The 16,350-nt window shown below is 32.7% G+C and overlaps 1 protein-coding gene across 3 annotated transcripts in view; it reads left to right on the top strand.

Moving 5' to 3' along the window:
• The window catches only part of LOC106478192 (zinc finger E-box-binding homeobox 1-like), a 204,341-nt gene continuing 187,991 nt past the window's right edge, over window positions 1-16,350 (top strand). For 2 of the 3 annotated variants that reach the window (XM_022381750.1, XM_022381749.1), the window contains exon 1: window positions 1-263. In XM_022381750.1, the coding sequence (XP_022237458.1) occupies window positions 206-263 (58 nt within the window). In that variant the 5' untranslated portion in view covers window positions 1-205. Of the gene's footprint in view, window positions 264-1,119; window positions 1,302-16,350 lie in introns of those variants that run through there. The other variant, XM_022381751.1, reaches the window with a different exon arrangement.

Genomic DNA, 16,350 nt, shown 5'->3' with positions numbered 1-16,350 from the left:
CCTCAGGTTCACATAGTATAGAGGTGGCGGAGACACCTTCAATAGAAGTTTTTCTTCTGGGACAAATCATCATCTTGAAAATATTTCAGAATACTCGAGAGTGGTCTCGTTAAATCATCAAATTACAGTGTGGGTATTTTGAACTGATGTAATAGTAATAAAAAAACACGGCGAAATGAAATAATATTATTATAAGCATGAAACGATGGCAGATCAAGGTCTCAGGTGTACACGAAGAAAACAGGCAAATCCTCGTCGAAACGGTAGGCATAAAACTTTAATTGCACTTACATTTTCATTTTACAGTATGTTAATAGTTTCACGTAAATCGTCGAAGTTTATACCAACCGATTGAGGCACACAGTGTCTATTACCCATACTTTGTTTTGGAATAAATACACATACTTAATTAAAATAATTATAATTATGTCTGCAAAGTATGATCATTTATTATATTTATGAAATATTCATTCCTTTTGTTGCTTAAGGATAAACCTCAATTGTTTCAAAACCATATAAGTCTTTAAAGTTATAGTTTAAACACCGAAAGCTAACGAAGCATTAGAAACCAACTGTCCTAAAATTTGTGATAAAAACCACAAAACAAACACATATGATGTCGGTATTCTTATGTGAATGCAAGTGATCAGTATGAAATTACTGTTGTACATACTTAATATTTTATTCACTGGCTGATATGTTAAGCTTGAGTATAATTTGATAACGTAATTAACAAAGTATTAACCTACTGGATTTTTATAAATCACACTTATTATCCTTCATCGCAGCATTTAATAAACTTTCATATTCCATGTTATTAAGCAATAATTCTATATTAACGCCTTCCAGTGACGCTTTGTGTAGCTAATTTTACTGAAACGTTTATTATAAGGCATGTGGACAGTCTTGTTACCGTCTGTAGTTGTGAAAGTATTGCACACGAATGTTAAGCACCAGCGGCTTTGAGCGCCCCCATGCACGAGTGCAGGGATTTGATATTGCCAGCTATCACTGTGGTGATGGAGCTGCTGACTAGTGTTCTTTTCTTCCTAAGGCCTTGCTCCACTTAGGAACAGAATGAAAGTGTATAGCATCGTAGGTTTATTTATAAAAAATAGGTAATGTTTTAAAGCAAAATGTTTTTTAAGTGTTTAGCTCGTCTATTTTTACGAATTTATGATTGAGTATAAAGGAGAGAACTGTTACGTATCACCAGCATCACCACTGTTAAACAATATGTTACTCTACTACATCTTGAGTAGAGCATGGCTGAGTTCGATCAGAGTGACCCAAGACTAATCGTACGTACGATCATACTCATAAGTTTAATTTCTGTACTTGTAGTATAAATGTTAACATTAAGTTGAGATTATATAGATGTTTTTACAGGATGATGTACGTACTTTTCGGCATAAAGAAAAGTTTTGAATTTGCAAAACCCATCGGCAACGTTTCCCTATAGCTCAAAGTTCAGACGTTCTGATTACGCAAAGATGACATGTTAGATGTTATTCTCAACATGTAAAATTTACTTAAACTAAGCAGTTTCCTTTCTGTACAAAGTTATATACTATAACAGTATAATTTATTCATCAGTTGTCAAGGCGACATGTCGAGCTATGCAAAGAGGATTCACTACTGGGTATACAAATCCTTCTTTACGAGTATGGTGTCAAAATGAACAAAATCACAAGTAGCTACAGAAGATGTTTTTATGTAAATTCACAACACCGTTAGATTCTTCTTCAAAGCGTCACATGATAATGCCACACATCTAATGTAATGTGTTTGTGTTCCTTCGTACGTCCTTCAACGTATGTCTTTTCTGTTGCGGCTGACGAAGACCAGATGCGTTTTTTGTTTGTTTGTAAATGAAATTATCAGTGTGTGTTCAGCACAAGCTAGTTTTAACATTAGGTAACTGCAATTCAAAAAGCTGTTTATAACTTGTTATATATATGTATATACTGAGGTAACTGCATAGTTACTTAAATATCTATATAGGTACTGCGCAAGTGCATTTACAATTACAGTTTTTACATATACACGTATACTTACATTATTACATTTGTTGAGCTCAGGTGGATGATCGGTAAGTCTGAGGGCTTATCACGGTAAACATCAAGTTTCAATACCTGTAGTGTGCACAAAACTGATAACTGATCGTGTGGTTTTTGTGCTTATCGACAAACAAACAGGTTTGTTGAAATTTTATATGACTATTAAACATGCAGTATAGTGCTTATATGTTCACCCGGCAAGATTTTCAGGAGCTCTGTAATGTAATTTTATTTTTTTCTTTGCGAAGAATTGTACTCGTTAATCTCTAGATGATTACCATCCTGTAAATTGAAACATAAATACTTTAATTATTAAGTGTTAGATACAAATAAAAATTTTACCTATTCTGGATGAATTATTGAAACATTTTAATTCCTTCACCCATTAAAAACCACCTGTAAGAACATATTAATATGCGTATATGAACAATCATAAGGTTCGTACATTAATTATTTCCTTCTCGATACAGTTTTGGTAGATAATAAGCTTCTTAGCAGAGCAGTCGATTTTAGTGTTTTCACTCTATAATGTACGAGGAAACGTTTTAAAATAACATGATGTATTGTAATTTCGGATTCACTTTTTGTATACACACATAATTATAATAGTTTAAAAAGTAATAGCTAAATAACAATCGTCGTACATCACAACTCTGAACAATATGTGAGCGGTATATGATTACATTGCAGGAAACTACTGTTTTGGTGTATTTTTACTTTATAATACCGATATTATCCACTCTTAAGTCTATTAGCTACAGATTTTAAATCGTTTTTTCATTCGTGCTCTTAACATGGTCGACCTTTTGTTGTGCTACATGATATATGTGATATATATATATTATCTTATACATCTTTTCTGCCCTGAACGTAAACGAAGACAACCGATTGTATGGAAACAGCAAAATAAAGTAATGTTTTCCAGAGGGGGCTACAATGAGAAGCGGTGTTACTGTGTGTATGTTACATGGCTATATTGGCTGTGTTGAAGGGATATTTGATCATTCTCTATTGTGATAATCTACTAAAAAACAGCTGCATATGTTTATATTTCTATTTAGGTGATTATAATAAACACCTTATGATTCTTCATCAATCATTGGGCTATATTAACACAATAACGAAAGTTTGTAGTTTTGAATTAAGTTGTTTATTTTCGTCATAGTTGAAGCGAATTTGATTTCATTTCAAAAATAGGCCCGGCATGGCCAAATGGTTAGGGCCAGGTGATAAGGGTCGCGGGTTCGAATTCCCGTCACACCAAGCATGCTCGCCCTTTCAGCCGTGGGGGCGTTATAATGTGACGGTCAATTCCACTATTCGTTGGTAAAAGAGTAGTCCAAGAGTTGACGGTGGTTGGTGATGACTAAGTGCCTTTCATTTCTAAATTAGGAACGGCTAGCGCAGATAGCCCTCGTGTAGCTTTGCGCGAAATTCAAAAAGCAAACAAACATATCAAAAATAATTTTGAGCCTAAAATTTTTACCCAAGTTCATCAAGGAAAGAAAACGTAGACATAACGTTCCGAGAACCCTTTTAAAGATAAAGATGAGTTAATGTAAAACAACAACATGCACGTTTCTTCTCCATTCACGGATTACAAGTCAACAACAACAAATTACTATCGTCAAATGTAATTTGATACATAATAAGAAATAAAGAAGATCTGTGCTATTTTCATTGCCATGAAGTGTTCCTTTAATATTCGAAACAAGAAATGCTTATTTTTTAAAGTACCCTCATGCTTCAAACAGTCCTTTTTTTTCTCATTATCTTAACCAAACCTAATACCTTTTTCACTATATATTTAGGAAAACAGTAACATAAACGTTGAGCTAAATAATGTGTGTTATTAATATTAACTGCTTATTAAAACAAATTACCTATATAGGTCATAAGTTAATCAAATATACCATTCTTACTTGTAGTGATTAGAATGTGTTGTTTCATCAGTTGGACACTCTAGTTGTTAGTGATATTCTCGGCCTAATGTTATGAATATATCTAATTCATACAATCAAAACTCAGTTTTTATAAAGACTTAGGTAATCGTAAGTATATGGTCCAAGTTCACGGTCCTTGAGGTGAAGGTTTGTGAAATATTAGTTTAAATAATGATTTTGAATTGGAAAACGTGTGCTATGAATAATCGAATCAAAAAAGTTTTTATAACGATGGCCACCTGAAAGTAATTGTTATATGTTTACATTCGAAAGATGTTATACTTATAGAATTATAAACTTATACATTGTATAGTTCGTCCCTCAAAGTGTAGTGGAAATGTTATTATACGCTCTTCTTACTCGTCTTCGTATTATCAGTCTCATTTTGATGTCATCTTGCACCTACAGTCCATTAAAGTATCTTCGCCAGCTTAGGTTTAACCAGTGCAGATAATTAAACTTGTGTTTGTACCAGAATTTCGCGCAAAGCTACACAAAGAGCTTTCTGCACATGGCCGTCCTTAATTTCGAACTGATAGACTAGAGAGGGAAGGCAGTTCTACAACAGCACCTACTGCCAACGTTTTTAGGGTACTTTTTATCCGAACGGAGCACGTTTATGTGGTAACAAAACAGGAACCATGAATCCTCGGATTCACAGTGTGGGCATGCTAACTACTTGGACACGTCTAACCCTAAGCCTTTGTGAAAGAAGTCTTCATCGAAAAACATTTCTTAACAAACCATACGTAATTATGTTGAATGAAAAAAAAGATTAATTACTTCTTTACTAACAATTTAAATTTAATTATTTTTTGTGATTGAGATTGAAAGAAATTCAATATGTTGGATTTTAATTCCAGGAAAAAAAATGTAAAAAATTTCTTAATATCACCAAAACTTCAGTGTCGTTTTTTATAGAAATTACGTAGATATAAATTTGTTATTCTAAAATGTATGTAAATGTTCATAGCATCAATTTTATACTAATTTCTAAAGAAAAGCTTAGAGCTCTATAGGACTTGTGTGGGCGTAAAAGGGGAAAATTATAGAAATTAACTACAGTCAAAACAACACATCTATCGGATGTGTGCACCTAACTAGTTGCGATAAGCTCAACCAAAACTTCTTAGTCATGACATTGGAGATTGACATAAAATATAGATGTAACGACATAGCTTATCGAGGGTGAACAATCAGCCTGCCATTAGTGGTAAAGAGGATATCCTGTTAGGTGCGCTACTTCATTAGTTCATATACAGAGGTGGGGTTGGTCTCAAAAGCTTGTCACGTATAGAGAGCGCAAATTATGTTACAAAAGGAAGCTGCAATTAATAAATAAGTTTAACTTACCTGTAGCTTCACTAAAAAACACTCTAAAACAGTCTCTGGGTGTATATATACACATTGTATTAGATAGATCCAATACACTTGTATTGAGCTTATTAATTACTATATGCATTTCGAAAGATTGGCTGCACGTTTAAAAGTCAAAGTGGAACTAATAAAAACAAAAGACCGCTTATATCTGTAAAGTGCTGCTTATATGGTGAAACGACATTTGGATATCATATAGGAAGTTAAATGAGTAGTGACGGATTTTATAAGATTGGGAACTTCTAAATATTGGTTTCTCGGAGCAGATCCATTAAGCTCATTTTCATAAACGATGTCCTTGATATGTTATTGCTTATCTCTCTTTGGTCAATGGATAATGCATATACTTGCTTTAATCCAAGACATAGCTATATTACATTTTCTTAAAATTGGTTGTGTTCATTTATGGGCAAGTCCAGATGTGCCTTAATATGCCTCATTGGCCCGGCATGGCCAGGTGGTTAAGGCACTCGACTCACAATCTGAGGGTCGCGGGTTCGAATCCCTGTCACACCGAACATGCTCGCCCTTTCAGCCGTGGGGGCGTTATAATGTGACGGTCAATCCCACTATTCGTTGGTAAAAGAGTAGCCCAAGAGTTGGCGGTGGGTGGTGATGACTAGCTGCCTTCCCTCTAGTCTTACACTGCTAAATTAGGGACGGCTAGCGCAGATAGCCCTCGTGTAGCTTTGCGCGAAATTCAAAACAAACAAACAAACAAACAATATGCCTCAACCCATTTGGACAGAATGCAAGCAATTCTCTATTCAACTAAAGTCTGGTGAATGCAATAAACGGGAAGATCAAAGTTATGTGTGATTTTACTTAATTAAAAAAAAGTTTTGGGATGTTTTTAGTTATAGCTGTAAAGGTGCATTTATTATTGGCTCATTTGTTTAGATTACTTATAAGGACATATGATTCCCAACCTGTTTGGGGTATTCACCGTAACGATCTGCGATTTAAGAATTTTCATAATTTTTCACTCAAGAAACGAAGTTAGAGGCTAAACCCATCTGTGCATCCCCATGAGAGTTCGAGGATTTGTTTTCTCTACACACACAACAATTATATGCTTTTATTATGTGTATGTGTGTTTTAGTGTAAATTGTTTATGAATGTAAACTCTCATACGACATGCCACGTGTTCCACTGAAAGTTATTATATATATTCTGGTATGTAGCTTTGCTTTTCAAGACAGTTGTGACTTATTTCTAGCAGACTCACTGCTTCATTTTCAGTGGAGTATGGTTGATAATTATTAAGATCACGTGGTCTACCAAATATAATATCCGTTGTTTTCGTTTACCCTTGTCTTTAGATTTACAGCAAGCTGTAGATATAATGAGAAACACATGTTTAGGTCGGCCTTTGTCATGCCCTTTCTCCCAGTGTTGACAATCATCACATTGCTTTACCTTCACGGTGGGGAAACGACAAGTGATCGTGGGAAAGACAACGTGAGGAAGAACAGTTACCATCTGAAAGTTCACAGTGAGTTAGCTCCATGTGTTATTTCTAACAGATAGCACGACCAGGTTTGCCACAAAGGGTTAGGGGTGTATGAAAGAAACAAAAAAAAAGGCTATTGCATTAAAGGCACGCTTTGCAATGCATCTGGCAAAATCATAAAACCTACAAAGTTATTTGTTATTTACTGTGATGAGCAGAATTCACATAGTTCTGGCATGTACCAGGTGGGCACAAACAAAGAAATTTATCTGGTTTACAGTCTTAAGAATCGGCATTGAGACACCTCTTGAGGCTTAAAACATGGTTTATCCAATGTTTCAGCTGACCATTTCCATGCAATCTGTTCTAGTAAAGCTGTTTTCTGCCCTTCTAAAACAGATTTGTTTGTTTAGAAGCAGTTATTTATTTTATAAATCGTCCAACTTCCAAACGTCTCATAGCAGACTAGTGAGGAAGAGATATACAGAAATATTAGATGAAGAGGGCAAGGAAATATAGCCTTTCCCTAAGGTATTTCCAGTTGAATGGTTGTGGTTGTGAAAATGGTGGCGTACTGAGATTTTTGAAGAACCATCTGTAAAGTTGTTTAAGTTAAAACAAAGGAAAAGAGATAAAACTATATTACATCCAGGCTCGATGTACAATTTCTCAAATTTTGGTCTACCTATGATAGTAAGAACGTATAAGATAAAGTAATTAAGGAATAGTTTTCTTTACTCATTTGTTATCTCTAAATACCCAAGTAATCTGTATATAATATCAAAACTGGGGATGTTAAAAAGAAATTTTTAAAGGCGTGTATTAGTACCTAATTGTGAAAAACAGTAAAGTGAACACATGCAAGAAGGGTAAAGTTTTTCATTAGAAACCTTTTTTTTAGAATATAAACAAGCGCTATTCTTGACTGAAAATACTCTAGTTTGCTATGGAAAATGACGATCTCTAAATACATTTAGTCTTTTATTACTATTTTCTTTTCAAATGCACATAAAATTTTACAGGATATGTGCCAATGTTTACAAACATTTGTTATAGAATCAAATTTACTACTCTCGTAAAGAGCTGTGAGATTCGTTTTATGCTTAGAAAATTTCCAGTGAAAACCCGCTATCTAATAGTGTGTTGCCGAACTCTATATAAAAACGTATCTCTTTAATATAGTGATAAATCTTGACAGTTCTATCTCTGTGATAGGAATGAAACATATCATAAATTCTGTTAGTATTTTATCGCTTCTTGTTGTAAAATACGAAATTTAAAGCTAACAGTTCCTAATCAACAAACAGTCAATAATATTGGGATAAAAAGTTAAGTAGTCTATAAAACTTTCGTCTTTCATGCTTCTGGTAGAATTTTTGTGATAATTAAGTGTTTAACTACGTATGCATTCATTCAGTGAACAAATAAAAACATATTTAAATACACTTATATATATAATGCTCATTTTTGTTTTTAAAGTTCACAAAATTACCAGTCTTATACCAGTTTTTACTTTTTTGCAAAGGCCGGGCGTTACCTAGATGTGGATCTGAGGGTTCATGATTCGCGTCCCGTTTTCTAAGTTAAACAAGAGGGAATCCTCAATAAAAGATTATAGTTGTTCGAATAGCTGATGACATAGTGTGACTGACACATTATTTGTTAGAGAACTCGACTCGCAATCTACGGGTCGCGGGCTCGAATACTCGTCCCACCAAACATGTTCGCCCTTTCAGCCGTGGGGGCGTTATAATGTGACTTTCAATCCCACTATTCGTTGGTAAAAGAGTAGCCCAAGAGTTGGCGGTGGGTAGTGATGACTAGCTGCTTTCCCTCTAGTCTTACACTGCTAAGTTATGGACGGCTAGCGCAGATAGCCCTCGTGTAGTTTTGCGCGAAATTCAAAAAACAAACAAACGTTTACATGAAAGAAATTTATTGAAAATTAAGTTATAATTTTTAATATTTTATTAATACTTCGTTCTATAGCGGTAAATATTCTTATAACATATTTGAAACATTCTAAGTCCTGAATTGAATTATTAACGGATGTTTCAAAGAGATTCAGTTTTTGAACTGTCACTGACGATATTAATATAGATATTTTACATAAATGTACAATCCCGTATCAACTGATAATTTTTGTATTAAGAAATCCATTCAATTTATAAGTCAGTATTTATAGTTGCAAATGACAAGTTGTTTGTGCACTAATGAGAGAAAATATGACGAATAGAGAAATACAGACAGATAATCTTCTGTTATTATTAAAACACGAAAACAATGAAATGTTTTGCCGTGTGTGCTGAATCTGTATTCAATTATTGTAATGAGCAAGAGAATTTAGTGCCATCAGTAAGATGTAATTAGATGAAACTATTTACCTAAAGCTCTCTATGTGTAACGGTGATATAAGGTTCTTCTGGTTTTATGTTTAGTAACGTGACAACTGTGCCTTATGAAAGAGCGTCGGACATGGTCTTGTATCTCTCTCCAAGATATTATTTTTGTTTGCTAATTTTTAGAATATTATTTGTCCTTTGGTGACGAAATGTTAGTTTAGACTGTCACCAATTCCTAAAATAAGGATAACTACTTAATTAACAGCAATGAAATAAAGAAAACGAACACAACAGGTATTGGGTGTTATATACTTCTGCAGTTGGCACAGTTTCATAGAAACATTTTCTTTTGTAAGAAAAATAATGGCTTTCTGTGTAAGCACTGAAAAAAAATAGGTATGAGAAGGGTTATATTTGCGTATTTATCTTTTAACAGAAAAACAAAAAGTGGCTTGCTGTTGTACTGTTAACATAAAAAGACTAGAACAGTTTCCGGCCCAATCGTAGATAGAGTTAGTTGTAAAACCGGCATGGGTTTAGTGAAGTGTTGTATTTAAAATCCTAGAATAAGTAACTCTTCAAGATTGCTTGAATCAATGTAAAGTATACCATAAGGTTTTTACAACTTCTTTTTTATATATATCAAAACATCTTTAGAAAATATATTTACTATAATCAGTTTACGTAACTTTCTTAGTGGCATATTTTGAAAAATAAAATCTGTAAAATACGCCAACAACACTTTTTCTCTTAGGCATTTAATAATTGATTTTCTTTCAGTACAAATCACGTAATGAAGTAAAATACATCTTAATATATTATCAAAAAAACAACAACAAAAAACGATTCAGAGCAAAACTTATGTTCATAGTAATTACCCACCTAACCAAGTATATGCTCTGTTGTTGTTTTAACTTCACATTTCGTAGACCAAAAAGGAGAATAATCACAAAAACATATTTATTTTATACATGTTTTTTCTTTATTAGTTTTATGAACTATACAAGATTTTGCTTCTTTTTTATTTTCACCGTCCAAAACCATCTAACTAATATCACATTTTAACTCAAAGTTACAGACACGTCGCCTAGTGGTCATTATTGTAATTACGTTGAAATCTGAGCACTGCCCCTTAGCGACCATCGATTGACATTGTTAGAAAGGAGACAAATCTTTGATCAACTTTGAACATGAAGTTTTAAAGGTTGTCGAGAATTGTTATCAACAATGATCACTAAGAGGCTATAATTTAAATAATCACTGTATTTAAAATATACGTTTATAAGATACGGACCATTATCAGATATTTCATTATAATTGTATTGTATTGTTCTGATTCATTCATTTTATAGTTTATTTTCTTTTTTCTACGTCATCTTATTTATAGTCATATTTCATACTAAACAGACACAATAATTCTATTTGTTGGTAATATTGCCTTTACACAAATTATAAGTGCAATACTAATTAGTAGATTATAACAACGTTGATAAAACAGTAAAAAGTGAATATCTCCCAGAAATTTTGTATTTAAATCCAGGATTAAGTAAATAATCATCTTGTAGGATTTGAAGAATATCTTTGAAAATGTGGCATAAATCCACTAAATAAAACTGATTTTTAAATTTTCGTTTACATGTTTTAACTAATATATATATATATTTACAAATAAGCCATTCTTACAAGATATATTTGCTGTTAACTTAATTTAAACCATCTACATAAAAAGTATGCCATATATGTAACATACACATTTTCAAACATTACAATTTGCAGAAAAATTTATATTCTTTAGTTGGTTAAAATGAATAAAACTTCAGCTTCATGCTCTTGCCATTGGACTATTCATTTAGTGTCGTAATGATATATTTTTATTCAACCAGACAGCATTTGTCCCTCGTCTTTACACCTGGTAACTTCAATCAAACCATCACCTATCTCCTGCGCTTAGAACTGACACGGCTTATTTTTGTTGGATCGACGTTTGCTGTCAGTTTTCTACTGCAAATAGAAGTAAATTTAGCTCTGTTTTGTCTCACGAGATTCGGCTTTGTGCTGAGCGGGCATATTTCTTGCTTGTATATAGATAACAGGTCGCTCAGTGTGGTAATGGATAGGAATTTACTTTTTGTTCTGGAAAGTCTTTAATATTCTAGCTGAAACCACATAATTTGTATGGCTAATCGAATTAGAACCTCTGCTACAACTTGTTATAGAAGTTGCATAACAGATCTGTGATACAGTATGTTTCGTGAATGTCTTTTTATGAGGACAACATTCTGTAAAGGCTTGAGTTGTTGGGTCATTTATAAAACACATCAGTTTTGAAAGAATTTTAATGCTTAAAATTGCAGACCTCTATATTGTTTGGTATATATATATATATATATATATTTCGTTGTTATTTTTAAATTAGAAACTTTAACATATTTTAATATGTAATTTATCAAAGTTTTATGCACCATTAGAAAGCCAAGTTAATAATTTTAGTAGAAGATATACCTTTTGTTAATACCGTTAACAATTAGTGCTTGTCTTGTGTACAACTTTCCATTCTGTTCACTAGCACTCTATTTTTAAACTTTGAAGTTCTCCATTCTGATATTAGCTATCTAATACAGATGATGTTTGTAGAATACTTTCACTTTAGTACATATGTATATAAAGTTCCATTAAGATTTGATTCTATATGATGGCACATTGAAACTGTTGTCATGCTTCATTCACTACAAACACCAGAGCAATTAGTATCGAAGTTATTGAATAACTCCCAGTAAACCATAATCGTAAAATTCTATCACAAAGATAATCTTTGATTTAGGAATATGGCTAAGTCACTTGCATACTGTATAATGCTTATTTTCTACACTTCTACTTATCGCTTTTACTTGGGGACCTGTTCACTACAGTATAATTAATGTGTACTATACATCGATGATATTTAATTTGGGTTAGTCATACCAATCCGTAAGATATATAAATATATAACTGTATATATAGATAATTTTCATTTGATTGAAAAATTGATACACGGAGCCACGTGCCGTTCACATTGGTAAGGTAAGGTCAGTTTCACAACCCATGAAAGAATAGGTGAACCTGACTGTGCAAACAATCAAGAGTAGCATTGTGAAGTAGGGGTTAAAGGCTGAAAACAAAGTCCTATGGTTTGTTTGTGAATAACGCACAGTTATTTTGAAATATTATTATTCAGGTCATTTCCCTACTTTTACTGATGTGCTTTTCCAAAGTTGTTGTATTTCTTGCAAAAACACAGAATCCCAAAACCTGTATGAAGTTAGACGTCAATACCATTTAATTAGTTAGTTTTTATAAAGAACTTGTTCTTCCTTTAAAGCTCCTATTGGGCAAAACCTGGCATGATTATATCTAATATGTTTCCAACATATTTCTAATATGTTTTGTGTTATAAACGACAAATGGTTATTTAAATTTTATAGGGAAGTTCAAGATGTTTAATTGTGAAGTTGCGGTATGGAGGTATAATATTAGCGTTCATATTTCTTATATCGAAATTCAGCTCTTTATTAAAGTATTTATTTTAATTTCAGTAATACTGTTCAAAACGGCATGGTTTCAAAAATGAAATAATTTAACACGGAAGCATTTGCATTATTTCCTTCGTGTTAGAGTATAAGTAATATAAGAAATGTTTGAGTTGCTTTTAGAATAAATATATTATTAATTTATTAGTTTACCTCCCCTTTTAAAGACTGATGCTACTTCTTCCCTGATTTAATCTTGAATGTTACTGAGCTTTTATTTTTTCTTAAACTATGTAGTGAGTTCAGCATAATTCTGAAGACAAACGTTCCTGCAGAGTCTCTTTCCAACCAACTTATATATACTTGCAACGAACTAGAAATGATTTAGACCTTTTTAAACATGTTAAAACTACCTACTTTTACATGTATGTTATGCTCTTGACTTTTGATCAGTCACTTTGATGTGAAACGTTAACCTAAAGGTCATCGTATTTAAACGCTTCTGATCCAATTTTTATAGACAGAAGAAACCATTAAATAATCTATCAACCCACCAAAAACCAACTTTCTAATAAAAAAAAAAAATATTTTTTCGTGCGTAAAAGATTACAGACGTTTCATATTCTAACGATTAATATTATGGGTTCGGTAGAACATTTACAAATTACCTATTTTTATCCTTGAAAAAAGTAGAAATAAGTTTTTTCATTATTTATTTCTGTTAAGTATTGTAGGTATGAAACGAATTTGTTTTAAAACTGAGGTTCATTTTCATTTATAAGGAGTAAAAGCTACAGTTTTCTACTGTGGACTTTGAAAGGATAAATACAACTTTATACTTTCTAAACCTTTACATTGTCAACTCGTCAAAAAGCGAACACTAAGCTAAAACCAAATTCATTTTCTGCTTTGCTGAGAACCCAGCAGGTGGACGACAGGAACACGATTTAGTGCTTAACTCTATCGGTCGACCTGTGAAGTCTTCCCGCACTGCATTTATTCAGTGCGTGTATATACTCTGTACATGAATACGTACACATATATGTATATATACTGCATCCTTAGTCTGATTAAAATCACACAAAAAAAAATACTCTTAGTATTTTCTTGGTGATTCAATACTTGTGTCTCAGCGCAATAATGGTCTCGATAAAAGAAGTTAACCATAGAGACATAGTGGTGATAAGGGGGAAGAAAGTGGGGGTTATTGATTGATAGACTATGCACTCTACCTGAGCCTAGAAGTGTATATATATATATATCTAGCTAAGAGTAAGTGAAAGATCAGTTCTCAATCCAATGCACGTATCGCAAGAACGTGTTATATTTCAGATAATTTTTGAATTCTTTATTTTTTCTTTATGTTACTAACACACACACACATACACTACACATATATTTACAGTGAAAGAATGAAATTTCAGCTGTCTCGTGCGAAAGAAAAGTTACAAATAAAACAGTCATTGCTATATATTGACAAGAATACATTGTCTATTTGAGAATTGTGGTTCCAATGATGAAATCTGTAAACCACATCAGATTAGGGTATATACGTACATACATGTCAATTACCCAAATATACGAACGAATGATAAAACTTATCAAATACAACAGAGTCTAACGTTAGAGTATTTTAATCTTATTATGCCAGTTGCCAATAATTCGTGTTATTGAACCTTCAAAACCAATGCAAATTCTATTAGCAATATAACACTTAATTTGCCAACTCTATGGTATATCAATCAAATTTATAAAAACTCTAACAAAAGAATAATAAGCTGAATATTTCCTTAATAAATGTAATATAAACAAATAATTTTTTTTGTTAATTTGCATTTTCGCACTAGAATTTTCTAAACAGATTTTCACAAAATGGAAATATTTAAGAAATTCATTGTATGTTAGAAAAACAATGTTTTATTAGTATTATTAATAAAAAGTACTGAATGTTATAGCACTGCTCCTTTCCCTATATCAAGTGTTTTTTTAGGTTATGTAAAATCTAAGAATCTGTTTTACAAGGTAAGTAATGACTTCGGTATTTTGAATTTATCCGTTTTAAGATGACATACCTAGGAGTTACATATAACATATATTTACTTTCATTTATTACTTTAACTTTTCAATTATATTCCGAACAATTTCACGAACCAATGTTTTGGAACATTTACACAATGTTATAATGAAAACGTTTGTTTACATTTTTAAAGTATGTACAAACGGAATGATAAGAAACAATATTTAGTTATTATATACATACAATATGTATTGTATTTATTGACAAACGAACAATATAAAAAATAGTTGTTTTTTTACGACTTAATTTCTAGCTCCACCCGTGTCGTCCTGGATTAACAATATTATTTCGGAGCTAATTAACGATGCTTATTGGATCATGCTACCAATAATATTACAGCTCATTTTCCGAAGTTAAAACAATTTTTAATATGAAATGACCATGATATGATATTTTTTATAAAGTGTGAAAATGTGTACATTAGCAATTTGAGAACTTCATCTACGTAACCAATGAATCCCTACTGTTTCATTATTTGTTCATTTAAAATATAAAGTTGAATGATGGAAAGATTTATTCAGTTATATATCATATAATAATTTGAATATTACAACATTAGGTCAGTGATAAAGAGCGTCTTGTCTACAAATGTGCAATGAAAAAATTAAAATACTCCTTACTATTCGTTGTTCTGTTTTCGTTTCTCTATAACAGTGATTTCCCCATTTTCAGTACTACTATTATACCTGACCCTCTCGCTCTGTATACAGAGAGCTGAGTAAGTTATATTAAAACGGTTTAAAATATAAAAATCAACAGTCACGTGATATTCACATCGATAAAAAGTCGCGGTGGAACGAAATGTACCGGAACTACATTTTGACATTGTTTGGCTTTTGTAGATAGTGTGATTCTATCGAAACTTGATCCTTTTTTGGGAGGGGTATGTAAAAGCCATTCCGATGCAAAATATCCATATACTCAGATCATAAAGATGCATGTTCAGATCGGGATTTTAAATTTCCAAAACGGGGATATCCCTTGTACTTAATGGCATTGGAAAACAAAGAAATATGGATCAACTTGGGGAACCAGGAATATTTAGAAAAAGATTTATAATAAGTCTACCCAAGCTGTGGTAAGCAAAGTTGATGTCTTATAATAAGTGAGAACGAACGAACACTAATGTTATTGGTAAAAGCCATCCACATGCCCCAGGCAACAGTACACACCATAATAAAGAAGGATTTCCGCCTGAAAACGAGACCAACAGGGTACGGGTTCTTCAAGATGAGGCTTCCAGTCATACCTCTGCTTCAACCGTTGCATATCTGAAACAGCTGGAGAATGAAATTGATGTTCAAGTATTCCATATCAAAACATGTCTGTAAAGTCGCCCGACGCAGTGCCTTTGTACTTATGTGCTATTGGACTGTTGAAATAGGTGCTGAGAAACCAGCATCCTCTTAATCTAGAAGAATTATGGAAAGCAGTTAGGGAGGAGTGATGTGGTGCTTTAGACATGACAGCTTTACGACGGAGCTCTTTGTAACGGATTGGATTGTTTTGAATTTCGCGCAAAGCTACACGAGGGCTATCTGCGCTAGTCGTCCCTAATTTAGCAGTGAAAGACTAAAGGGAAGGCAGCTAGT

Source organism: Limulus polyphemus, unplaced genomic scaffold (genome assembly GCF_000517525.1).
Source record: "Limulus polyphemus unplaced genomic scaffold, Limulus_polyphemus-2.1.2 Scaffold188, whole genome shotgun sequence".
In the NCBI taxonomy this organism is placed as follows: domain Eukaryota; kingdom Metazoa; phylum Arthropoda; class Merostomata; order Xiphosura; family Limulidae; genus Limulus; species Limulus polyphemus.
Note: the sequence above shows the minus strand (reverse complement) of the source record. Positions and strands in the feature narration are given on the sequence as shown.